General features: G+C 35.6%; 2 protein-coding genes across 3 annotated transcripts in view; both read right to left on the bottom strand.

The window, feature by feature from the left end:
* Window positions 1-11052, bottom strand: part of LOC119074965 (disheveled-associated activator of morphogenesis 1) — a 61540-nt gene extending 50488 nt beyond the window's left edge. For both annotated transcript variants that reach the window (XM_037181354.1, XM_037181353.1), the window contains exon 1: window positions 10877-11052. The gene's annotated coding sequence lies outside the window, so the exon portion shown is untranslated. The remainder of the gene's footprint in view (window positions 1-10876) is intronic.
* A 9286-nt stretch (window positions 11053-20338) lies between these two features.
* On the bottom strand, window positions 20339-21668 carry LOC119074964. The gene is made up of 5 exons (XM_037181352.1): window positions 21454-21668; window positions 21100-21385; window positions 20905-21021; window positions 20703-20839; window positions 20339-20641 (listed from the first exon to the last, which is right to left on the bottom strand). The coding sequence occupies exons 1-5, from the start codon at window positions 21565-21567 to the stop codon at window positions 20546-20548; spliced, it is 750 nt and encodes a 249-aa protein (XP_037037247.1). The 5' UTR covers window positions 21568-21668; the 3' UTR covers window positions 20339-20545.
* Between the last annotated feature and the right edge of the window lie 4951 nt (window positions 21669-26619).

Genomic DNA, 26619 nt, shown 5'->3' on the forward strand with positions numbered 1-26619 from the left:
AAACTTTAGTGGGTGATTAGCTGTGGAAGAGTAAACATCTCTTCCAAAACAAGGACAAACTTTAGTGGGTGATTAGCTGTGGAAGAGTAAACATCTCTTCCAAAACAAGGACAAACTTTAGTCGGTGATTAGCTGTCGAAGAGTAAACATCTCTTCCAAAACAAGGACAAACTTTAGTCGGTGATTAGCTGTCGAAGATTAAACATCTCTTCCAAAACAAGGACAAACTTTAGTCGGTGATTAGCTGTCAAAGAGTAAACACCTCTTCCAAAACAAGGACAAACTTTAGTCGGTGATTAGCTGTCGAAGAGTAAACATCTCTTCCAAAACAAGGACAAACTTTAGTGGGTGATTAGCTGTCGAAGAGTAAACACCTCTTCCAAAACAAGGACAAACTGTAGTCGGTGATTAGCTGTCGAAGAGTAAACACCTCTTCCAAAACAAGGACAAACTTTAGTTGGTGATTAGCTGTGCAAGAGTAAACATCTCTTCCAAAACAAGGACAAACTTTAGTCAGTGATTAGCTGTCGAAGAGTAAACATCTCTTCCAAAACAAGGACAAACTTTAGTCGGTAATTAGCTGTGGAAGAGAAAACATCTCTTCCGAAACAAGGACAAATTTTAGTCGGTGATTAGCTGTCAAAGAGTAAACATCTCTTCCAAAACAAGGACAAACTTTAGTCGGTGATCAGCTGTCAAGGAGCAACCATATCAAAGCAAAGTATACTACTGTTTATATGCTGACATCGTTTGCTATGCCAGTTAAGATACTAGTTGAGATGCTAGTTGTGCATACCTCTCAAGGTTTTTAATGTCGGTCGCTTGAATGAAAGCAATATCTACTGATGCGGCTAAATAGCAAGCTTCACATACTATTTTATTAAATAAAATTATTTCGGTCCCAACATTTTCCGATTACATCGCTGCTGGTTACGTCTCAATTCATTATTTCTAAATTGAAATCTTTTGCGCCTATAACGTATCCAGTTACTTTATCACATAAACTCTATACTAAAAAATTTAAATCAAAATCAATCTAGTTACACATCAAACATCGCATTATACCACGACAGAGTAAAGTTAAAATGTTTTCATTCTAGTGTATTCATGGACAGTTTTGTGGGCATTTTTATGATTTGCTGTTCGTGTTCGTGCCCACAAATTACAAAATTGGGTACGATCTAAAGTATTTGCCGTAGTACAACCGAACTGGGGAATGCCGATAGAGCTCAAGAGTCTTCCCCGATCTTCCACATACATTTTTTTACAATTATTGATTTTGATTGTATAGTGTGTCCGCTAAGGCAAAAGATTGTGCAAATTGAGGTAAAATTGATTTTATGATTTTATTATGATCTGTATGGAATTCTGATTCCGAAATCATCAGGGACAAGTCCGGCAGCTCACTCGTTCCTCCTGGAGCGGCCGTTATGTCACTTTGGCTTCACTGAATTTTCATGCCTATTTCTAAACAGATATCGATGTGGAATAAGTTGTAAAATATTCTTTAATGTTCAAAGTTTTTTTTTAGAATAATTTTTTTGTTGACAAAAAATCCAAAATGGCCGAAATGGAAGAAGTTGGAGGTTCATTTTTTTTTCTGCTTAAAACCTTGAAATCCCATCGAAATACTAAAAATTCCGAAAACTTTCTTCGGGAAATTTGTAGCCAATTCAAAATCCTATAGTTTACGCTTTTAAAAAATTTAAGTCGGTCAAAAACTTCAAGAGATATCCCGCCTAGAGTGCACTTTTTCATAGGATATTTCAAAAGTGTCAAAAATATTTTGTCAATTTCTTTTAGTTATTTCGTTTTTAAATGACGTGTACTCAATTTATTTTACTGCCCAAAATGTAATTTTATCTGAAACTGTATTTCATCACCTTTGCAACGATACCCCACACGACATATTTGAACAAGAATTGGATTTTTGGCTGAACCTGAAACGAGCCAGAGTCGTGCTACTCGCAAGGAGAAAGCACCTCAATAGTAATCCTTGCGGAAGACGCAATTCCTGTTCAAAAATGTGCAGTTTTGTATTTTTTTGAAGGAAGTGGATTAGGCTGTAAGGAAAACGATTAAAGGAAAACGATTAAAAAAAGTGATTGAGTGATCAAAGTGACATAACGGCCGCTCCAGGCGGAACGAGTGAGCTGCCGGAGTTGCCTCTGATAATTTCGGAATCAGAAATCCATACAGATCATAATAAAATCATAAAATCAATTTTACCTCAATTTGCACTTTTCTAGTGTATTTCCCAGCCTTAGCGGACGCACTATTGCGAACGAACTCAGTAAAAGATATTGTTCCAATGAGATATGACGGTAATGACTATGTTTAGATAGTATACAAATATGTACAAAACCAATAATTTAATGTATTTTCAATCATAGTAGTGAACATTGTGTGACAAACATTTTAGAGTGTCTATCATCCGTAAGACACATGAAATTCAGTCAAGTTGTTAGTTAACTATCAAATTTGTGAGCCAACTACCTACCCAACCAAATCAAATTTCTTCAAAGTAATCTTCTTCTATTGAATCTATAATCAACAGTCTTAAATCATGTTTTTCCAAGACAGCTTCCAAATCCTTAGTCCTACATATCCCATCTTCGAACTTAGCCGGAAATTTGATTGCACGCATTAAAAAAAGGAATTATCAAAATTGTTTTTTTTTTCGAGGGATTCTTTTGAAAAACAGCCTATCGAAATCGGACGCATTTTCCAGTGGACTTTTTTATATGTGCCTAGAAAGGACTTCGACCCTAGAACCCAAAACCACTTTCAAAAAAATTCTTCGAAGCTTTTGTGACTGGTGAAAGGTGATCAAAAACCGAAAACTTGCACTTTTCTTACCAAAATTTCTCCGGGTACACGAACCGTACAAGGTCGTGTGGGGTGTCATTAGAAAGGTAATCACATGTATACTATTGAGCCGAATAGAGACTCATTGGTTTTAAAATTAATCCACACTGAAATATGTGCAGTTGAAGTTTTCAACAGAAAACTTGAACTTTTCTTACCAATATTTCTCTAGTTACACGAGCCGTACATGGTGGTGTGGGGTATCATTTGAAAGGTAATTTTATGTGCTTTTGGGCCAAATAGGGTCTTATAGGGTTTGATGCATATGCGATGAAATATGGGCACTTAAACATTTCAACTTCTCATTTCATCGTAGATGCTTTCAAACCCCCATAAGACCCTATTTGGTCCAAAAGCACATAAAATTACCTTTCAAATGATACCCCACACCACCATGAACGGCTCGTGTAACTAGAGAAATATTGGTAAGAACAGTGTAAGTCTTCGGTTGAAAACTTTAACTGCACATATTTCAGTGTGGATGAATTTTAAGAGTGATATCGCCAAGACTTCAGGTGATTGGGGAACAAGCGGTCTCCGATTTTAATGAGTGATAGCTCATTCGATTCGTCGTTTAACTCTAGCGAACACGTATCTGCCATTTTTTTGAAAAAAAATTTACTTTCTGTGAAAAAGGTTCAAAAGTGAGGATATGTCAGAGGGTAACGAAAACAGTTTTTTGGCAATAACTCAAGAAGAGGGATTTTTTTGAAAGTGGACCAGGCTCCGTCGGAGCTATTTTTTCGCGGCGGTTTGTTCATATGCCCAGATCGCCCTTGGCCCCAATAGTCCAAAACCGCTGTCGTTTAATTTTCATATTTGCGTCTTGGCTGGTGGTGAAGGTGCAAAAGTCGAAAAAAGGGTGTTTTTATACGTGATTTACTGCCGCTACAGACAATGGACACACATGTGTGGCGGCTCGTTGGATAGGTACTGGCCAGGAGAACCGGGGCAAGCATAGATATCTTACGTGTTCTGTGCCATTGTTCGAAAATAACAAAAATATTGTGTCAGTCAAAAGCCGTAAATTTTGATGAACTTCAAAAGGTGATATCTCGCACCTGGAGAATGTTTATGGTTAGATCATTGGATGCAGACATCAAAAACAGCATAATTCGTGTATTTTTCTAAAATCAATGTTTTGCTTTCGAGTGAAGGAAGACATTTGCTTTATACCGAAAAAAGTATCCTGAAACCTTTCACTTCTATGGAAATTGAGGTATAATTGTAGAGCTGGGTTAAGCCTCTATCAGGGCAACCACTGATCTGTATAACAACAGTCACCAGGTAGAAAATATCACCTAATAAAGCTCATCAAAATTTCCGGCATTTGACTGACACATACTTTTTGTTATTTTTGAATAGTGCTTGAGTACACATTTGATATCTGTCTTTGCCCCGGGTCTCCTGGACAGTACCTATCCAACGAGCCGCCACACATGGGTGTCCATCGTCTGAAGCAGCAGTAAATCACGTATAAAAAACACCCTTTTTCGACTTTTGTACCTTCACCACCAGCCAAGACGCAAACATGAAAATTAAACGACTGCGGTTTTGGACTATTGGGACCAAGGGCTATCTGGGCATAAGAACAAACCGTCGCAAAAAAAATAGCTCCGACGGAGCCTGGTCCACTTTCAAAAAAGTCCCTCGAAACAATTATTAAAAATTATTGTAATGATGTACGAATGTCGGCCTTGGAAAGACCTACAATTAGAGTATACGCACAGCTTGGTGCGAGTATATCCGCGAGAGTTATTACTAATAATATAGTGAATGTTCGGAGAGTCCGCCTTCTCTGCAGCTTCTATGTTCCGCGGAACTGAGTATGGGGTGTTGTAGCTGGCCTCACCCACTATCGTCCCACATATAAATGAAACCAGTACTTTTGTGCTGCAAGCCTACCGAAGTTTTGTAAAAAAAGTTGGTGCCAAAATGCAGATTTTTTCCTTCTTTCTGTGGGCCCAACTGCTGGAACAGCGTCTGGAACGCTTCTACGGGAGTAATTTCATATCATCTACTATTCTGTTACCTTATACGCTTCGCTATGTCGCGAACATATATCGTTACAAAATATCCAGTGTTAGTAATATCAAGAGAAAAATTATTAAATTTTTCTCGGCGGATTTTACTCAAATAAAGCGTCGATTTGGTTCTTAATGAGATAATCGAATATTTCGAGAATTTTCTTCTGTACACTGTGTGCATTCCAATATAGAATTTTCAATTTAGTATTACGGTTTTTCGACATGATCAGGCTGCAGGTATTTCATCACTAGTTCACCCAGAGTTTCTAATTGTTCGAATTTCGTGCGACATCGCTGGATATTGTAAATCATTTCCTTGTAAATGGACATCAGTTCTTTAGGTGAGAATAAATCATTCCTTTGAGAAAGTGTGTTATTTCCTGGAAGATCAAATGTAGATTCCTTGAAATGTGTCGCCCATAAATTCGATTTGTGGATACATTTTGCTTCAATTGTACATATTTTATGCGACAAGGGCATTGCGAGTAATTTGCCGTGTGATTACTGTTACAGTTTGCACATTTAAGAAGTTGTTTGTTGTCAATATCAACATTTACATTGCAAAGTTTCGTTACGTGATCACCACCGCATTTAACACATTTAGGAGATAATCTGCAATTTCTTGATCCATGGCCATACAATTGAAAATTTTGACACTGCGTCACAGTTGAACTTTGTTTATAGTATTCCCATCGTACTACAACGTGATTGATGGATTGTATTTTCTTAAGTTCATTCATCTTCACAGATCGCTTTTCAAAATAAATCAGGTAATTGATCCAAAAATCGCTTGTTTTTTAACGTCATGATCTTAATTTCGGTACATTGAACACCAGACTCAGTTAGATGTTTCTTTAGGATGTTAACATCCATTAAATACAAGCCTTTTAATACAACTTTGACGGGTTTAGAATTTGGTAAGTCATGGGTGCAATTCACACCAGATTAAATTTTATTGAAAACATACGTCATTTTTTACCGGGACATTTTATTTACAATATTTTGAAGATTTTCAGTGAAACTAAACAGAATTAAATCATCAATGAGAGACTTATTAGACCGTTCTAGTAGTTCTTCTTCTAAATGCGTTTTTGTGGCCATCAAGCAACAAAATTACATTTCATTGGAAATCAATAAGTCATTGCCAATAAAAATACTATCGAAAAACTCAGACAAACAGTCAAGGGATCTGACCCACCCAACAGGTGGGACCTAGTTTTTGGCAGAAATGCAGTATACGGAAGCAGCTAGGATCGGCGATTTTTTGATTGTGAATGGTTGGTGGAGGTTTCGGGCAAAATTTGGGCTCGGAAAGCAATTTTAATTTTGTCATTTTGTATAAGGAAAATCTATTTGACTCAAAGAAAATTATTTTTTGTAAATATAAGAAATTGATAGAAGATAATTATATAATCATTCCATTTGCAATATAGACTCTAGGTCCATGGTGTACAGAAGCGATTAAGTTCATTGACGTCTTGGGAAAGTTGTTAGCAAATGTGACGAACGAAAAGAAATCGAAATTGTATTTGAAGCAAAGAATCTCCATTGCACTTCAACGTTCTAATGCCGCTTGTATAATGGAAACATTCGACGGCGATTTGAAGAAGTTAGATGAAATCTATTATATTTTATAATTTTTGTTTTGTGGTTGTAGTGAGATGATTTATTTTCAGTTTACTAAGCTAAGTTATTTTTCTCTTGTTTCTCCTGAATCAGGCCAGTTTCCACGGTTCTGGATAAATAGATTAGGGTAACTTTTGTTAAGAATAGTTGCCACTCCATGGGTGGAATTTGTTTCATTTTATGATACAAATTTAGGTTTATGAAAATGAATAAAACCAAAAACAATTTCCAATAAAAAATTTTTGTACAAGGAAAATTAAAAAAATAAAATTGCTTTCCGCGCCCAAATTTTGCCTGAAATGGTGTCAGGGGACCTCCACAAACCATTCCCAATCAAAAAATCGCCGATCCTAGTTGCTTCCGTATACTGCATTTTAGCCAAACATTCCATTGGCAAATGGACACGAAGGATGGGATTTCAGCACACATAATGGTGAGTAGACCAGCGACTTGCGATCGTTTAGCATTATACCATTGCGACCAAGCAAAATCCGAACTCAAAAGTCGTAATTCAGTGATAAGGCAAAATTTAGTTTGTTTACAATCAGACTTTGCTACCTGTCAACAGATGGCGTAGTTTCGTTATTTCCAACGTCAGACTGTTTATTAAACAGCGTTTAACCTCCCCTGACCGTACTGTTTGATGTATGTAAGAGAACAAAGTAAACGTCACTGTCGTACCAAGCACTTAACTGAAAGGCTGCGTTTTATTGTGAACTCTGCTGGTCCAAAAGGTTTATACAACAGTTATCGTGTCCGCAACGAAAAAATGTAATCCACATTTAACGTTTTTCATACATTTTCGTGTCCGCACAGTGAACCTTTTGGTTACCCACACTTTTCGGTATTTTCTGGCATTAGACCCTTGACTTTTCGGTCAAGGGAATTATTATTCAACATTTGATACATTCGAAATCTATTAAATTAATATTTTAGTTTATCAAAGCGGCAGCTCAATTTTTTTTTTTACAGAGCTGACGTTAGGGTTCTCCATGGATGACGGTGTAGCTTTCACTGTTCGGGCTTACCGTTAATCGGACTTGATATATTGTATTAGTACAAAATGTCTTGTCACTTTTCCAAAAAAGTCTGCGTCGCATGTGGCAGATAAATTTTCTTGCAGATCTGTTCCTGAACATCTGCCACTTTGCGACGCAGATTTTTTTGGTAAATTTTTTTTTTTGGTAAAAATTATTTGGCAGATTGTGAGATAAAACTAAATTAGTCGGGTTAATATATATAATTGGTGGGATCATATTCCATTTCGTTTAAAGTTTTTTTTTTCAGTGTAACCTTATCAATTTTTATATGAAAACCGATCTCTGTGGATGAAATACGGTTGGACACAATACTCTACGACTAGTGGACTATTTTGAAACAAGTGTTATATAGAATCGGACTCAAATTTATTTTTGCTCGATTTTTTATCCAAAACAACGACCAATAATTCCATTTAAGTAAAGTAAAACATTTATAGGCTGCGAAAATCACTAAGTATGTCGTATATGAATCGGTTTCGTCAACATAATGATGTCTACATTAAAATTTGATTTTTCCCAAATTTCGAGAAATTTCGAAGAATTTTTGTTCTGTTGCACAAACAATACATTCGGATTCAATAAAAGGTAATGTGTGTACGCATAGATTAAGTTGGAATCAGACCGACAGAACGTATACACGTTTCGATGTGAAATTGAACTCATACCAGTCACACGCTGGAAATATTAAACAATCGAGGAAAACAAGAATGCGGTTTCTGAATAAAATTTTGTCCGTATTGTCGCAATTTAAACGAAATAAAATGGTCAAATGTTAAAAAGTGAAATACATAATTAACTGAAATATGACACAGATTTTTGTGGAAACTCGCATCGAATGCTAAACATGCATTAGAATACAGTGAGAGAACTGGGTATGAATATTAAACAAGCTTTCGCTTTGCTCAAGCGTAAAAATACACCACAATAATATCGATCTGTGATCGATCTAGTCGCGGCTGACTGTATTTTTATAGAAATTTAATTTCAAATAAAATGCAATTCTAGAGCCATTTGTTTACTAGCATTATTTTTAGGACTTCTGTAGACCTGCAACCCAATACTACTAGGCTCATGTAAAACGATAGTGGGTGAGGCCTTGTTGCAGGGACGGCGAACACTCCGAACATTTGCTTTTTTTTGAATTAACTCTCGTGAATGTACTTGCACTAATCAGTGCATATAATTCACCTGTTGGTCTTTTCGAGGCCGACATTAAGCAAAACATGAAAATGATTGAAAATAATTGTTTCTTGAGTTAATTCCGAAAAACTATTTTATGCAATTCAGTGAGTGAATTCGATACTTACGCAGCCTGTGTGCAGTGTCATATGAACCAGTTTTATTTCATCCAAAAGTCAGTGCGAAAAAAAATTATCGCACCCAAAATACATCGACACGATCATAATCATATATTCATCAAATGTAACTGTTCTGAATACTGTTAGAACAACTGTTTTTGCAACAGTTGTAACACGTTTTTCAGTAGATGTCAATTTCAGTTTCAGTTTTTTTAGTGAGCTTTTGTGGTTTGTTTTGTAGTCTTGGGGAATTCGCTCACTGAATTGCATAAAACGTTGTATGAAACACGAATCGTATGCTGGTATTTTATCGCACACGATGTCTTGTCAACCTCGGCTTCGCCTCGGGCTGACAATCGACATCTAGTGCGATAAAATACCTTCATACGATTCTTGTTTCATAAATAACCATTCTGGACCCTCTGACATGCCGCTGACAACGCTTTACACGGAAAATAAAATATTAATCGAAAAAAACAAAAATACATATTTTTTAGATTTGAAACACGAATCCAGCGAGCTATCACTCATTCAAATCGGAGACCCCTTGTTTGCAAAGTTAGCGAAATCTCGCGATATCACTCTTTGTGCAATATTGTATTTTTCTGTATTTCTGTCAGTTCAAACCCATAAAATGCGTCATTAGAACTAAAAACTAGTAACTAATAATTTTGGAATTTTAATTGAGGGAACTGGCGTCACCTATTTCTCTTTTAAGGTTTTTGTGCCTGGGCATATTCACTGATGATATTTTAATCGATGATAAAATTTCCAAACAATCGATACAATATCAATCGAATGTTTTATCGATAAACGATAAATATCGACTGATAATCGAATTATCAGTCAACATATATCGATTTATCAGTCTGTATTTACCGATTATCTGTCGATATTTACCGCATATCAGTCGATATGGATCGATTATCGCTAAAACATTCGATTGATATTGATTTTTTTTTATAGAAAATATCGATAATCGATTCTAAGGAAATACTCGATATTTTATCAGTCGAATGAATTATCAAACATGCCTATTTGTGCCAACTGATAGTTTTCGAAAATTTCGGATTACACACGATATTATCATAATGCAAAGAGCGGCAAATACTATGTTATCCAGCATACATGGGAATATATATTGAATGAATACAAACGCTCGTATGCATTTGAACGTCTGTCTTCTTGACTCAATAAGTGTCACTTTATTATGTTTTCAATGGCTTTTCAGACAGAATTATTATGGAGAAAGAAAACGGTCGAAGAGGTAACGAAGGGTGAAAATAGCAATTTGCATACGTGACAAGAACACCCTCGACATGGAATTTCCAACTTTCTTTTTCTAGCTTAAAGAGTTATGTGTTGTGTTTCCTCTCCACGGGAGCTTCAGATATAATACCAGGCGTAAAAGTATTGTTTGCAAAAATGAGGATCCCACTTATGTCTATAAAATCGTGTTCCTAACTTGCGCGTAGTCTGGAATTTTGTAACTGCGTTGGATGTGCTGTGAACTTCGGCTTCGCCTCGTTTTATCATTGACAATATTTACATGTTTTTCAATTTTCATGATGAATGTTGGCTTCCACCACTTCATAACTAATAATGGACAACAGCAGCCGTTATTGGCCGTAATAGGCTGCTGGATTGACTCGAATAAATAAATAAATAAATAAGTTTAATTTGACAGGATTCACTGAACGACAAAGGTAAAGTCAGTGAATTAAATAAAATTCTTGTACGCGCTCCTAAGCATATGTCCTATATATTGCCTAGCGACAGAATACATTTTTATAACAATATTTGGCGTTATGTGTCTATTCGTAACGCCGAGCATAACGCATTGTTAATTAAAGCCAGCAGCAAATTATGGGATACATAAAGAAAAAATGTAAATTCGAATAATGTCTACATAACAACGCTTGAATGAAATTTAATTAATTTATGATTGTTTATTTGGTTAAACAGCCAAAAAAAGTATCATTCACATCGCGTTTTACACTTAAAATAATAAACTTACCAATTTATAGTCGCTCCGATTCAGAACGATGATGTCAATAATATCCAATTCGAAAATATTTCAAGATGAGTTCTTTTCAACAGTCTTTGTTTGTTGCCTATTCGTAGGCGATTTGAATTAACTGCACACGTTTCTCTTACTTTCATAACAGAGCACGAGACGCATATAAATAATCAAATTAAAGTCACTGAAAGATTTCTAAGAGTCATCGGTGCTTAGCTAAAATTGTAATTTTCATCAACTACTCAGTTTTCTCAGAGCTGGTCAAACTGCTACAACAAAATCTATTTTACACACACGGAATTTTGAATACCGACACATTTTGTGTTTCTGTGTTTTACTTGAGTTTCCGATTTCTCCATATAAAATACATGCAAAATTCAGAAAAAACCAGTAAGCCGAAATTCAGCGAGTCGCAATTAAAAAAAAATGCAAACCCAAGAATATTATCTATTGTACGGCAGCATTAGTAATGTCCTAGTCTACGCTCCATTTTTTGTGTAAGGACATAAAATCTCCGAGTGGTCGAATACTCCCTAGCTAAGAGGCATGGATACTTAGCTGAAATTAAAGTCTACATTTAGGAGTTTCGTATTCTCTTTTCCCTGATTTTTTTTTACAAAATTGAAAAATGAGAAAACGGCAATAACGACCAAGAAAAGTCTGAAAAAAGTCAGGATTTTATGCAAATTTTGGCAAACTCCTGACTTTTCTCAGAGCTGGTCAAACTGCAACAAATGAATGATTGGAGGCTAAGAAAGAGAAATACGTATGCTCAAAACTAAAAAAGAACGCGTTCATCAGTTCTCACAACACGACCAACTTAATGGCTTAGAATATGTACGTCAAACACATATTAGACAATGTTATACACAATACGATTAATAAATAAACCTCTCCATCAAACTAAGTAGAATACCAACTGTGTAATGCGAGTAAACTAATATAGCACATGGCTTCATCATCATCATATTTCGTTTTCCTAATGTTAAGATAAATCTATCGTTAAAATTATAATTTAAAAAAATGTATAATAGTAGATTATGTATCTATGGGGATATACAATATAACGAATGTTAGGCTTCTAAAGAGCGAAAGCAGTGAGCGTGTATTAGCATATTTTGTACCCAAGCGTAATGTGAGTGTATTGACACATAGTTGTATTATTAGTGCATTATGTTACCAGTGAATATGTCGATTATATGAATATGCGTATTAATGGCTCGAGTGTATATGAAACAAAACTAGTGAAACGAGTGTCTAATATGGCACGGATAACACTTTCTTGTGCACGCTCGTTTTCATGTAACATACACTCGAGTTAATAATGCTCCATCTCCTCATATTTATCGGTAATAGTATAAATTACGTCCGAGGTTCCAGATTTTTATTTTGACGAGTGGGGATGTTATGGCCCGACCCGAAGGGGAAAAAATGCATTTACCGACCAGAAGCACGTAAAAATACATATTATGCACCGCAGTGTGCGGCTAGGGAGATAAATAGTACATTACGTCGCTCTGCCAAATTTGGTTAGTTGACTTTTTGCTTTGTTGCATAAAATATTTTACGGTTCTGCAGGTTTGTTAATCGAGGAGGAGGATTATATATGTTACATAACAAGGGCTAAAAAGTTAAACAGTCCAGTTTTCGTGTGAATATTATTGATATGGGGCGAAACCGCGGTCAATTAAAACACGAAAACGTTACTTATCACTTTTGTAACTCGAGTTTCGAGTTTTGTAATGAAGTTTGCATGTTAAGACCGTCGAATGTTCCTGAAATTCGACGAAAAAATGTAAATAAGACTGATTAAATAATAAGTTCTTCGGCAGATATTTAAAGTAATTAGAAACACACCTCGTCCTTAAATTAAATTGAATTGAACCCTGAAAGTTGTATGACAAAAAATCAGAAAAAAAAATTGAGAGGAAGACGAAGAAGAAGAAGAGATCGCGATACGATTGTCGTTTTTTTAAGGTTTTAAGAGCTGACACTTATTTTCATGAATGCATTTTTAAAGTTAGCAATTAAATCGATTCGCTTCATTTGAAGTAATAAGTATGTATGATTTCCTAAAATTTAATTTCGATTCAACAAAGTGTATTTTTTTCATTTATCGTTTCGACACAACGTAAATTATATTCCTGTCTAGTGCCCTTCCCACATTGTAAAAGTACGTTTAAAAACCGTGGACATGCGGACAATATTATGAATGTATCGTAGTGTGGAAACATAATACATTTTACAAAAGTTCATTGAATACCTCTCATATAAGTGTTCTGTTGTTGTAGTTCTTATTCAATTTTTTGTCATATTCTTCTTACAAAAGAGAAATATTAATTGTGTGTTAGCCTAGGGAAGAAAAAGTGGAAATTTCCCGGAAAGCTGAGGTGAGAAAATTACTCTTTTCTGGGCTGAGTGCTGGAAAAAAAATTCACAACACAGCCTCTGTAACACAGGCGAGAAAATTAGTTTTTTGTTTACCGAGGGAAGAAAATAGGAGAGCGATGTTCTGAAAGAACAGGTTAAGACAATTTTGAGTTGATCACGAAGGCGGCTATACAGATTTTGACAATTTAGACACATTTTGTTGAACAGATTATTCGAAATGTCAACTTGATAAACTTTTTTTTCTTCTTCAAGTTGACATTTCAAACAATCTGTGATGGGTGTGTTCAACAAAATTTGTCAATATATGTGTGTCACCCGCCTTCATGGGTGTAAACTGTTCTTTTAGAACCTTGCTATTTTCTACCCATGGGAGAGAAAGTGCTGCACTTTTCTCATTTCTAAACGCAATTTTCCAATACCCTCTCTAGCAACCAAACTAGGAAAATTAAGGTGGTAAAACTTTACCGTGTATTCTGTCATAGAAAATTTTACACTTTTAAAAATAAATTAAATGAAGTATGAGCAGCGATTTCATTTTTTGTGTTGAAAATATTACGTCTTGATTAACCATTTCGGTGTTCGAAAATGAATAATTTGTGATTGTGACGTGTTTTTTTGTGTGTTGCTCCGTTATTTTGGTGTGCAAAAATGAAATAAAGTTTAAAGTTTGTCTTTTTCGTGTGACGTCAATATTGCTTTAAAAAAAAGCGCGGCACGGCAACTCTATTACAAGAAAAAGTCAGTGTCACATTTGTCAAAATAAGGTGGTATTTTGACTGCGTCAAATCGAAGTTTGGTTGCTAGAGAGGGCATTGAATTTTCTCATGGTCTATGCACGCGTTTAGTGGTATGGTTTGTAGCGCTGTATAAAAAAGCGGTCGAATCCGATATTATGAATTTTTAATGTGAATTCACATTCAAACGTTGATATCTCCGTTGTTTTTAAAGAATAAGAGCCAGATTTTTCCAGGTTTGTATTTTTTATTGAGTTCTATCGATTGGCATACATCATTTGTGCGAAATGTTGAGTAAAAATGTGTTTCTAACTATTTCAAACAAATGATTATGCCAATCGATAAAATTCCATAGAAGATGCAAACCTAGCAAAATCTGGCTCATATTCTTTGAAAACAACGGAGATATCAACGTTTGAATGTGAATTCCCATAAAATTCAAAATATCGGAGTCGACCGCTTTTTAGCCCCGTACGAAGTACAAAGGGGCTTATAGGATTACGATGCCGTGTGTAATTGATCGAATTCGAAGCAGACGGTAAGGGCAAAGTGTTTGCCTATGTTCATAGATTACGAATCCGCAATAAAAATTTTGTCTGTCCGTCTGTCCGTCACGTCGACATCTTGAGTAAATCGAATCCGATTTCAAAATTTTTTTTCCCTGAAAGATAGTCGAAATAGTGAGGCTAAGTTCGAAGATGGGCATATTCGGGTCGGCCCTTCGTGAGTAAGGGCCAATTAAGTGATTTAAGGTCTTTTGGTGATATTTATGGCAAAACAAACAAATGTAAATGACATGGCAAATGATAGGTATTGTCAATACCAATCCAGGAAAAAAAAGTTTTTTTAAATCGGGTGAGTGGACCGTGAGTTAGGGCCTTAGAAGTGAAATGCTACTAGGGCCCTATGTGTATTTTACAATGTAAATGTCATTCGTTTTTCGTAATTTTTGTTTCATTTGGAAGGTAATCATTTGGACTAAGGCCGCTACTAGGGCCCTATGTGTATTTTACATATAACTCGAGCAAATTTCATCCGTTTTTCGTAATTTTTGTTTCATTTGGAAGGTAATCAAAGGCCGAATAGAATGTTGGTGAAAAAAAAGTAAATTTGGGTCCTCGGACTAAGGACGGTACTAGGGCCCTATGTGTATTTTACATATAACTCGAATAAATTTCATCCATTTTTCGTAATTTTTGTTTGATTTGGAAGGTAATCAAAGGCCGAATAGAATGTAGTTGAAAAAAATTTTAAATTTGGGTCCTCGGACTGAGGCCGATACTAGGCCCTATGTGTATTTATACTCAAAAATTAAAATTTTAGGGCGATTTGAAATTTTTGTTTCATTTGAAAGGAACGTCGTACGGGGCTTCGTAATTGCGCTATGCGCAATTTTTAAGATGTACACATTTCATAATAATTTTACTTTAACTACATTAACCGGCGCAATAGGCTTACGGTCAAAGTAGGGTGACAGACGCAATAGGGTCACGTACGCAATAGATATACGGGGTTGTACGGGGCTCAGTCGCAGCAAACGCTCCGACTGTTCTGATGGCTCGTTTAGGTGTAAAAACCATACCACTAAACGCGTGGATTGAGGGGAGAAATTATGGCAGAGCACAACAAGTTCAACAAGTGACGAAAAGTAGGACTTTCCGTTGCCTTTATTGCGAAAAACGTTGTATACAACTGGACGGCCTAGAGTGACAATCTACACTTATAGTGCCTAAAAAAGCATTTATCAGTCGGTTGTATAATAAACTATTTCTTGACGCATCTAGAATCGAATTCGCTAAAAAAAAGCTTTAGGAACAACGACGTTGGAAATACGTGACGAAATATACTAGTAAGGAAAAATTCATTACGAAACTCATGATAAAAAATGTAAATTCTCATTTTCGTGTGTTTATTGACATCGGCGTCGCCGCGTATCAAAAAAAAAATGAACGACAAGTCCAACTCGAGCGAAATGGCGACAAACATCGCTCGTTGTGGAATTCCCTATTTTTACCGCTCGCTAAACAAATAACTTCATACAATGCCTCTAATCATTGTGGAATATTGAACGTACCTCTTTCGTGTCCTTGACCTGAATCTATTTTCTTCAAAATTTCGTTTTGTCGATTTTTTAAAATTCAGTTCGGGATTAAGATTCTCAGCGAGGGGCAATTTCGCGACCCCTCATTTTCGGCCCCGACACATGAAAATGTATTTTTCATGCTTCGGGGCCGAAAATGAGGGAAATTTTTCGAATTTTCTCGGGTTTCCGGCCCTCTGCATGAAAACTCACATGTGCACCTGTTTGGGACGGTTGATTTAAGGCACTTTCGCTTGTAAGCCTCACTTCGTTCGGCCTACAATCCGCGAAATTGCCTAAAATCAATCGTCCAAAACAGGTACACAAATGACTATTACAAACCAACGCGATATATCGCAATCCACACTGTTGTATCGAAAGCTTCCGATTTTTAAAGATGCTCCCAAAAGAAGATTTTTCACCATACCCAGTAATTTGAGTTCTTAGCATCAACTAGTGTGAAGTTTGCGGCCAGAGAGAAGTGAGGGAGATTTTCCTCAAGTATACTGAATGGATTTAATCTCACTTCGTTCACAGACATGAGTAGTGCGTTAACCCACGGTTCTCAGTTTAAAAAAAAATAATTCGCGTAGGGTTGGGTTTCGGAAAACCACATCTTCACCTCCACATCGTACTTTCTGCTCGATACTTTTTTAATTGAGTTTAGTTTTGTATTTTCATCACAAGTAAACAGATAATTCAACATTGACAAAGCAAAATCGATATCGAATGCTGTAAATTTTAATTTGTTTTCGGAAAATATCATCAATGTTTAATTATAGTAAAACGTCTATGCAATCTTGGAAAATATTGCAAAACATCTGTTTCAACAAAACGAAGAAATAAATAAAAACCATAGAATCCCCTTTAGTTGGAGATCTACTGTAAACTGCAATAAAAATTGTCACCTCATAATATTGCTCTCGTTTTTGAAAAAAAGTTGATAGATGACAGATGTCAGACAAACAGAACGCACGTCTCTTCTATTCAATTTTTATTTCCAGGTAACATTTGCCTCATGCCAAAAAAAGTCATTGTTGAACCGAAAACGGAAAATTGGTTTCTCAAATCATTGGACGTTAGACTATCGATCCTCAACTAAACCATTTATTCGCATCGTTGGTATTACGCATGTGCCAGAAATAGTCAATAATGTCGAAGCAAAACAAAAAAGTATCCTTTTAGCAAAAATTTCAATATGAAATCATCCGTATTAAACAAAATGTGTAGAAAAATGTTCGATTAAATCTACAATTATAGAACACTCAATTACAGCTAAGATTCCATTCCGATTAATATACTGATAGCTCTGATGAAAAATGTTAATTTTAACGCACACAGTATCCAGGATTAAATCAACACTTTTTCGAGTACGAGTAATGACAAAGCCATTTAAGATTGAAAACATTAAATCAAAACATATTTTAGTCGGCACATTTTCATTAGCCTTGCCTATTAACATCTATTGTATACAATACGACCGGTAACTTTTTATTTCGCGAGTTCTTCCCGTCCCGACGCTTCCTTCTATAAGCAACAATCAACACATATTATCACATAGACCGACCCGAAATAACAAAAAAGAAAACATTAACATTATTGCACAATCCAGAAGAGACACGAGATAACTGAAAAAAAATATCGTTTTCAAATCCAATGTCGTCTAGCTTATGTGTGTGTGTGTGTGTATTATTTATACATATGCATCAATATAAGTACCGAATAAAATCCATAAGTTTTTATATGAAAAAAAACTCGAAAATTTACTCATATACCGCACCGTGTGGTCGGGTCTCGATGAGCGAAACATACTGGATGGTATTAATAGAGAACATTAAATGGACTAATTCAAGAAAAAAAAAAACCGGCGCCCTATTCAGTCAAGAGATTGCTGAATAGCATATAGTATACGCACCCGAAAGAAACGAATGAATAAATGCATTCTCTATTCCCCTCAACTCTCTATTAGAATGTACACTGTTGACAACATTTTGTTGTTTGAGTAATAATGCACCGACGATGAATGGTTATGTGTAAGAAATAGAGGTGGCGAAACAGACTGGAAAATCAATGATCTGAATTAAGGAAATAGAAGATTGATCTGCTATAGAGAATCAATGTGCAATGCTGTTTGCTGCAAATTTTTATGTCAATCGGGTGAAGTCGTTTCAATAGTCGCTCTTCCAAGGGTGCTTGAAAAGTGACACTTTATTGGAGACAATTTGTACTTAAGTCTAGATAATGCAATTTTTTTCAGCGCTTCCTACAATTTCTATTCAGACACATGACCGTGAAATAATCATTTTGATGTCTTGGAACAATAAAAAAAATCGTCATTTGGTCCCTTTGCATGAAAAGTTGTGTACACGTTATCTGTTACGGACGGTAGATATGTTCAATGTAAATTTAAACACTGAAGATAGTGCAAATGCGCAGTTACGCACGGATCCCTACTTTCAGGTGAATTTAGTTTCGTTATGTTGAACATGTATGGAATTCGTTTGCGTCAATGGGCAGCTAGTGGTGTGGTCAATTCATTTCCATAAGGCAAATGCAGAGTGCAAAAGAGAATAAGCAAGGAGAGTAATTGCCTTACGGGAGAGAAAATTCCTGTTATTAATTTTGCCGAAAATCTGACAATGGCAACAGTACAAAAATGAATGCATCTGAAAGCCGAGGGTTTGTATTACCTTCATTGTTTATATATATACTTTCGTAGATGCTAGGCGCTTTCGCTGGTCGCCCGGATTTCGTTCGAGCTGCAACAAGCCTGTTTTAAAGCGAAATGTAGTTTAATAGTAATTGATCCAACTGACGTTTTGCAGGTATGGCAATTTCGTGAACTTTCGACATTTCTCCCAGTCTACGAAATCGCCACACTCACGAACTTTGGTAACCATTATGGTTTACTCCAATATTACATCGGAGTAAAGTTTTTGCTTGGCAAAAACGGGCTTGAATAATAGCAAGAAAAATCGAATCATTGAGCTGCCGTTTAAATTTGTGTTTTGTCCGGTTCAACAAAAATGTTAAATTTAAGTGTCCATTCCACTCAACAAAAAATACTCCGTGATAGAGCCGTGAGAGAGCGAGCTGTCAAATAAACAGAGCAAAAATTGAAAAAAAATCAATTTTGTCTCTCACATGGAATACTTTTTTGGTAAGAGGAAACTAAGCAGGTGAAATAATAATTGTTGCTCGTATGGCATGAGTGGTTAAGTTCATTATTTTACAAGAAAACCATGAAATCATTCAAACATTGGTTTCTATTTTCAAATGTGAACAAAGTGCCTGCTCATTTTCTCCAAATACTGAAGGTATACAAATGCTCAACGGATCACAAATTTTACGGAATCCAAGTTTCGGGTGAATATAAGACTTCTTATGTTGCTTGCGTGACTTTTGGCGTTTTAATGTTGGTAGAAATGTGTTGTTCTACATACAACTCGGTGAGTTTTTGTGGATTTGTGATTTGTGATTTCTGATATTTCGAGGAATAACTTTGGACTTGATCTATTTGCCGTTCTCGCTACTGACTTTTATAAATCGAGGGCAACATCACTAAAGGTCATATCTCCGATACCTCAGGAACTACTGAACCAATTTTTCCCTGAAAGGTGGTTATAAAAGTTGAGCCCGACATGAAGTATATCAGTTATATGATTCGGAATTTCGAAAAAAAACTGAAAAATCCAGCTTTTTCAAAGAAAAATTGTAAGATATTTATGAATCCAAAGTACAGATTTTGAAAAAAAAAAAAAAATCCCTGAAAGGTACTAAAAAGTAATGAATTTTTTAGCCCGACATTTAGTCAATCGGCCATACGCGTCGTAGGATATTGTCGAAAAACTGAAAGGTCTCCTTAGAATACGACGCAAAATGCTAATTTCACTGAAATTTATGTTGGGCTCGAAATTCATAACTTTTTACTACTGTAACTTTCAGAAAAAAAAGTTTTTCAAAATCAGTTCAGTAGTTCCTGGACCTCGAAATATTTATGCTCACCCCAAAAAATCAAAGCCTACTTATCAGGTCCCTCGTAAAATCATCACCCGCTGTCTGATTTTTTTTTACTCTGCCGTGGTAAAATTCTTCGTCACTGAGTTTTGAAGCACTTGTTTCCTGGCTGCCGCATGTGGCCCTAAAAACGGGTTATTGATTGTTTTATGATACTCATAGTTGTGTAAATATTTGAAAAATGTTCAAGTATGTTTTATGTCCATCAGGTCGATGAAATAACGTTGAAAATTACAATTTTTGTTCTTTAAATCGAAAAATAATTTATTCTTTTAATTTCGGAGTTAATTTCAATTATATTTTCAACTACATTCTAAACGAGTTCTCTTTCGCTCGTTGTTAGATGTTTCTACTTTTCATTTGGTTAATGTGAAGAGAAAAGTTTAATTGAAGCAAATTTTTATTAGTAGAATGGTATTCGAAATGGGTCGAAAATGTTTGAAATTACACGACGTAATTCGGATTGGAAAGTTCATTTTCGGTTAAGGTGTGTTTGTGGCCACCGTCACCAAGGTACATATTTTCCTTGCTGAACTGAACCTTAAAAAAATAATAATAAGTTTAGAGGAACGAAATCTTTATTTAATGTCTTGCGGCTTACATTTCCAGGTTGTGGGCAGGGTATCCAGACCGTTGCTGATTTGGTCAATTTCTTCATTTCTTTTAATATTCTGTAGAAGCAATACACTACCAACCAATTTAAACAATCGACTCCAACATTTAAAACGACCAAAAGCCCTGTTGAATAAGTCTTTCTCGATAAGTGGTCCCCGCTTTCGGAAAATGGAAACAACAACACTTACAAAAGCATTTCGCATGATCACCAAGAATCTCCTTAAAGCCATAGTGCACGCCCGCGTAAGCACAAGAAATCAAAACAATTTCGTAAACAACTTGAGCCACCAACCATGATGCAATACCTGAAATTATAACATAAACGGAAACGGAACTCTTCATAACAGAGGTTGCGAAGTGGTGCTTCAACGCTTTTTTGATACCTTCATTTCTGTATTTGAGGGTACCGAATAACAATCCAAAACATGCACACACATATAAAGTGGCCATCGCAACACCGACATATAACGTTGTTGTTGTCGATGCAGCTAGCTCTGACGCAGCCTTAAACCGGACCTGATTCATTGATTCACCATTTGAATTAACTGGCATTTCGTAATATTCTTCACGCTCCTTTTGATCGGTTATATCACCTAGCAATATCCCAACCATTTTCTCGGCATGGGTCAGCCCAAGCAACATAACAAAGAGTAAAATTTGCGAGATAATCTGATGGAATTTACAATTTTTGAAAATTGATTAGTACAGAACTCTACCAAACTTTCATTATCTCCTACCATATGATATATCGCAATAAGAATAACAGCAACACGTAAATTCTTCCCATTTGTAAATGCACTGAACCAATCCGTTCGAGAGTTAAAAAAATTGAATAAACTCTGCTTATTCATCTCCAATATTTTCGTATTATTTTCCTTATGCAGTACGTGCACAACACACTTTCACTGTGATTTTTCGAGTGTTCGATTTTTCGTAAAAATTTGACAGGTTTTATTTTCAGGATATAAAAAAATGTCGGAAAAGTGATCATGCGCAAATTATATTAATATAATATTTTGATGTATCCATACAAGAAATTTGATTCACTGTAAAACTCGATTTCGCGCCTCTTTTCCGCTAGAATCCCAGTACATTATAATGGGACCAGAGTGGTGCTTTTTCGTGCATCATTATTTTATAATTCTTCAGACACTTTTTTTTTTGAGAATACCACCGAGTCGATGTTTTTGAAAGACATTACACAGGGCTGGTACAAAAATCAAAAATGTTCTAAGCAGCGACAATAAAAATTGTTCTAAGTTACACCCCTGTCATCGATATAATATATGTATATTATATCGATGGTATTAGCCCCTAAAAATAGTTAATTTTTTCGAAAAGCTTTAAAAAAAATCAACACGGAAAATTTACTTGTGCCACCGATAGATGAAATACGACGGATTTCTGTATCAATCAATGAGATCGAAAAGTCAAAAATTTCAAAACTAAGTTTGATATGAAATTTGTATGAGTTGTTAGGAAATGCGATGTGATCGATCATATTGGGAGAGCGACTGTTTACATAGAAAATTATGATTTATGAATATGAATTAAAGATTTCTTTCACGAATTATAAAAGTTCGGTCTCTATTCATAATATTGTTGGTTTTCGATATTTACAGGAGCAATGGACAAACGGCAGAAGTAGAAAATTTTAAGAACTTTAATACAAAACTTCTTTTCCATAATAATATTACAATTAGACTGACGATTTTCTCACAATATCAAAGCATACTAATTCTCAAACACTGATAAGTAGATCATGTTGTAAATTACATAATCTAACAACTATGACATCAAATGAATGCAGAGAAAGGTTAGAAGAGGATCAGAACAGTGAAAGTATGACGCAAGATCGTTTTTCTATTTACAGTTGAACTGATATCGGTGGGGGTCGGGGTGACGCCTACAGCTTCGACACACAAAAAGAAATGCGTCAAAAATAGTAGATGATTTCGGCTACATAGCTATCCCGGCAAAAACTCTTTCAGAGCAAAGTTGGACGCAGTCTACAGTCTATATGTGTGATAACTTCTAAAACAAGTGATATCGCTAGAGGTGACGCTGTCAGCGTCGTTACGCAAAATTGAATTTCACAGCCAATTAATTGAAATTAGCTGATCTAGTTTTCCAAACCATTCGCCAATTTTTTTTTTTTTTCAGAAAAAATTTTAACCAACAGAATTTTGACTGGAAAATTTTCAACAAAAAATTCTGCGTCGCAAAGTGGCAGATGCTCACGGTCAAACCTACGAGAACATTTAATCTGCCACATGCAACGCAGAATTTTTTGTTGAAAATTTTTCAGTCAAAATTCTGTTGGTTAAAATTTTTTCTGAAAAAAAATAATTGGCGAATGGTTTGGAAAACTAGATCAGCTAATTTCAATTAATTGGCTGTGAAATTCAATTTTGCGTAACGACGCTGACAGCGTCACCTCTAGCGATATCACTTGTTTTAGAAGTTATCACACATATAGACTGTAGACTGCGTCCAACTTTGCTCTGAAAGAGTTTTTGCCGGGATATCAGTCGTTTTAGAAGTTAAGTCGGAAGTTGACGAAAATTAGAGGTGTGTGCCGGTTTTAACATAGTCGGCGGCGGTGCGCCGACTGGTAAGGGATCGGCGGCGGCTAAATTATTTCAGAACGGCGCATTGACTTAGTGTCAAACTTCGAAAGAACTCAGCTGATAACATTGTGATGCTGAGTTGCATAAAGTTGTTTTAGTAACACGCTAATACGTACCAATGATGAAATGGTCCATAATTGTGAACAAAAATAGTGTTGATAATCAAGGCTCCACATTTTGTCTCTTTTTATACACTTTAGGATATGCAAAAATTTCAAAAGTCTTTTTGTTACGCTAATTTTGCACATCTTTGATTTGAAATGTTTCAAGTATGTGCATGTTGTCAAAATTCGCAATAGTAAAGTCTACCTCTACACAGTAATCTTTGCATAAAATGCGTAATGTGCAGTGCCGCATCTAGTATACTCATACTCAGTGCTCCGGACCATTCTAACCTAGCGCACTTACGATCTATATCCATAGGATACCAATATTAGTTGTAAGACGCCGCTCAATGAAACCATATTTTACTTTGAAGTAAAAAAGTTGGTAATAAAATGTTTATTAAAATCGTTGTAAATGTTGCACACATTACAAATGCAAATAATATGAAAACCTAAATTCTATATAACTTAACGTGTAGAAACGCTTTCATAGAAGAGAACATATACATTTTTAGCCAAACGTGGCCAACGTTTTGTCGTTAAGTTTGTATCATTGAGAAGGTGCCATTGATTCCGAATTGTAATGTAAGCTGTGTAGTGACCGCTATGTTGAAATTTGACGAAAATCGAAAATTTGACGAAAATCGAAAATTTGACGAAATTCGACGAAATTCGAAAATTTGACGAAATTCGAAAATTTGACGAAAATCGAAAATTTGACGAAAATCGAAAATTTGACGAAATTTGAAAATTTGACGAAATTCGAAAATTTTACGAAATTTAAAAATTTGACGAAATTTGACGAAAATCGAAAATTTGACGAAATTCGAAAATTTGACGAAATTCGAAAATTTAACGAAATTTAAAAATTTGACGAAATTTAAAAATTTGACGAAATTTGAAAATTTGACGAAATTTGAAAATTTGACGAAATTCGAAAATTTGACGAAAATCGAAAATTTGACGAAAATCGAAAATTTGACGAAAATCGAAAATTTGACGAAAATCGAAAATTTAACGAAAATCGAAAATTTGACGAAATTCGAAAATTTGACGAAGAAAGTAATTCTCTATCTGCCACCATTCAAGAAATATCTCCAAAACCCCAATTGACCCACCCATTTCCAACTTTCGACATTTTTCGCAAATGCCCTTCTTTTCTACTCGTAAAACTCTGAGACTTTGCCGAAGAAAGTAACTCTCTATCTGCCACCATTCAAGAAATACCTCTAAAAACATAATTGACCCACCCATTTCCAACTTTCGACATTTTTCACATATGCCAATGTGTTCTACTCGTAAAACTCTGAGACTTTGCCGAAGAAAGTAAATCTCTATCTCTCATAAGCCAAAAAATATTAGTCCTTTCATCCTACGCTCGAGTAGCTCAAAATTTGGTCACTCTGACCACTCTAGCTCAACCAAATCTGCACCAATTTTTTTAATTTTTGTTCGATTCGTGTGGCGAATACCTTTCATTTGATGGGTCACACGCCCCTGCAGGTTTCAATACAGCTGAGCTACAGCTGAAAACGCGTTCCCGACCCTCGAAAACCACACTCAGAAACCACTTCGAGGCCAATAAAACAAAATTCTGGTTTTTCCTGGGGTAATGGCGTATCACATTTTCATTTTTATGCCCACCCTGAGGTTCCTGCAAAATTTCATGGAGATTGGCTGACTAGTTTCCGAGATCGACCGTCGATAGATAGACAGATAGACAGATAGACAGATAGACAGATAGAAACATACAGAGTAAGTTGAAAGATTTTGATTGTTTGGAAAACGTTAATTTGGTGCATTTTCTATCAAAATGACCAACTTCAAAACGATGTATCTCCGGCAATTTTAAAGTTACATAGTCGAGTGATAGCTCGTTTTGCTCGTATTTGAAGCGCGAACAAGATAGAATAGGATTTGTGGTGATACAGGCCAAAGGAAAGAAACTTAAATTCTCGCCTATATATAGTTGCCGCGTCTCAAAAAATTTTCTTCGTTCTTTTTTTGGAAGTTAGACTGCGTCAAGTCCTCCGCTATCGCTCCGGACATGATTAACAATAATCATATTTTCTTAATGAAGTCAACACAAACCCAAAAATCATAAAAAAAATCTACAGCTTCAAAACGCAATTTGCCATTTCCTTGTATTTTTGCCATTTCCGTGTATGGGTTCGTTGGAAAGCTGAGGGCGAGTTCTACCGGGACAAATATTACTTTCAAAAAATTTGATGATAAACAACCGAAAATATGACCGCCGGAAAATTTTTCAGAATCGATGGAACCTTAGTGGAATTTGACGGAGGCTGTGACCTCACTATTAGTGAGTCGCTAATGCAATTATTTGAATAAATTATTATTTATTATGAATGTGGAGAGCCTCAGCGTTACAGCCCGAAATGTTGTGATATGACGAACTTTTTAGGCTATCATAAAAACCACTAGGCTTTGTGATGTCATGAAAATTTCTATCACAAATTTTTGTGTCGCTCAGTTTTGTGATACGACAAAAAATTATGATATCACAAAATTTCCATCACAAAAAAAAACTGATACTTTTTTTGAGATGTCACAAAAAACTCATCGATCGATAAGTTTTTTTTGTGTTACAGTCGAAGAAAAATAGATTTCGGTTTTTTCAACGAATACAATTCAATGTTATTGAATCCACATGCAATTTACAAGCTATAATACATATACATGCGTAAATATCGTAACATTGGTAATGCATGTGGGATAAATAGCATTGATTGGATTGTATTGCCAGTTTCTTATTTTTCTTCGACTGTATATCACAAATATTTTGTGACATCACAAAAAAAATTATCACAAAAAGTGTGTACACTTATCAAACAAATGTTTTCTACAAGGAGATTGCAATACAAACAGGCCTGGAATGGCCATACTGGGTGTTCGGGCGATTCACGAAGGGCCTTTTGCCTGAGTCGGACGAAGTCCCGACGAGGTCTTTTTTGCATTCCAACCATTTATTGTTCAAACAAATGAAGGCCATTTTAGCGAACATAGACAAAATCTTTTGCTGCCAGTTTGTACCTGCAATATTCTTAATTCCGTTTGTCCATCTCTCTGGTGGTCTACCTATAGCTCGTCTTTTATATGGTCGCCAGTTCATGATCTTTTTGGTCCAACGTTCGTCTGTCCTTCTTGCAAT

The sequence above is a fragment of the Bradysia coprophila genome, unplaced genomic scaffold, assembly GCF_014529535.1.
Source record: "Bradysia coprophila strain Holo2 unplaced genomic scaffold, BU_Bcop_v1 contig_151, whole genome shotgun sequence".
In the NCBI taxonomy this organism is placed as follows: domain Eukaryota; kingdom Metazoa; phylum Arthropoda; class Insecta; order Diptera; family Sciaridae; genus Bradysia; species Bradysia coprophila.

Excerpts from the sequence above, each read along its gene's own strand:
- LOC119074964 (XM_037181352.1), bottom strand. The coding sequence starts at position 21,567 with ATGAATAAGCAGAGTTTATTCAATTTTTTTAACTCTCGAACGGATTGG. Across the intron at positions 21,386-21,453 it reads TTATTGCGATATATCATATG|ATTATCTCGCAAATTTTACT; the intron begins GTAGGAGATAAT and ends AAATTCCATCAG. Across the intron at positions 20,642-20,702 it reads CCTGCCCACAACCTGGAAAT|GTTCAGTTCAGCAAGGAAAA; the intron begins GTAAGCCGCAAG and ends TATTTTTTTAAG.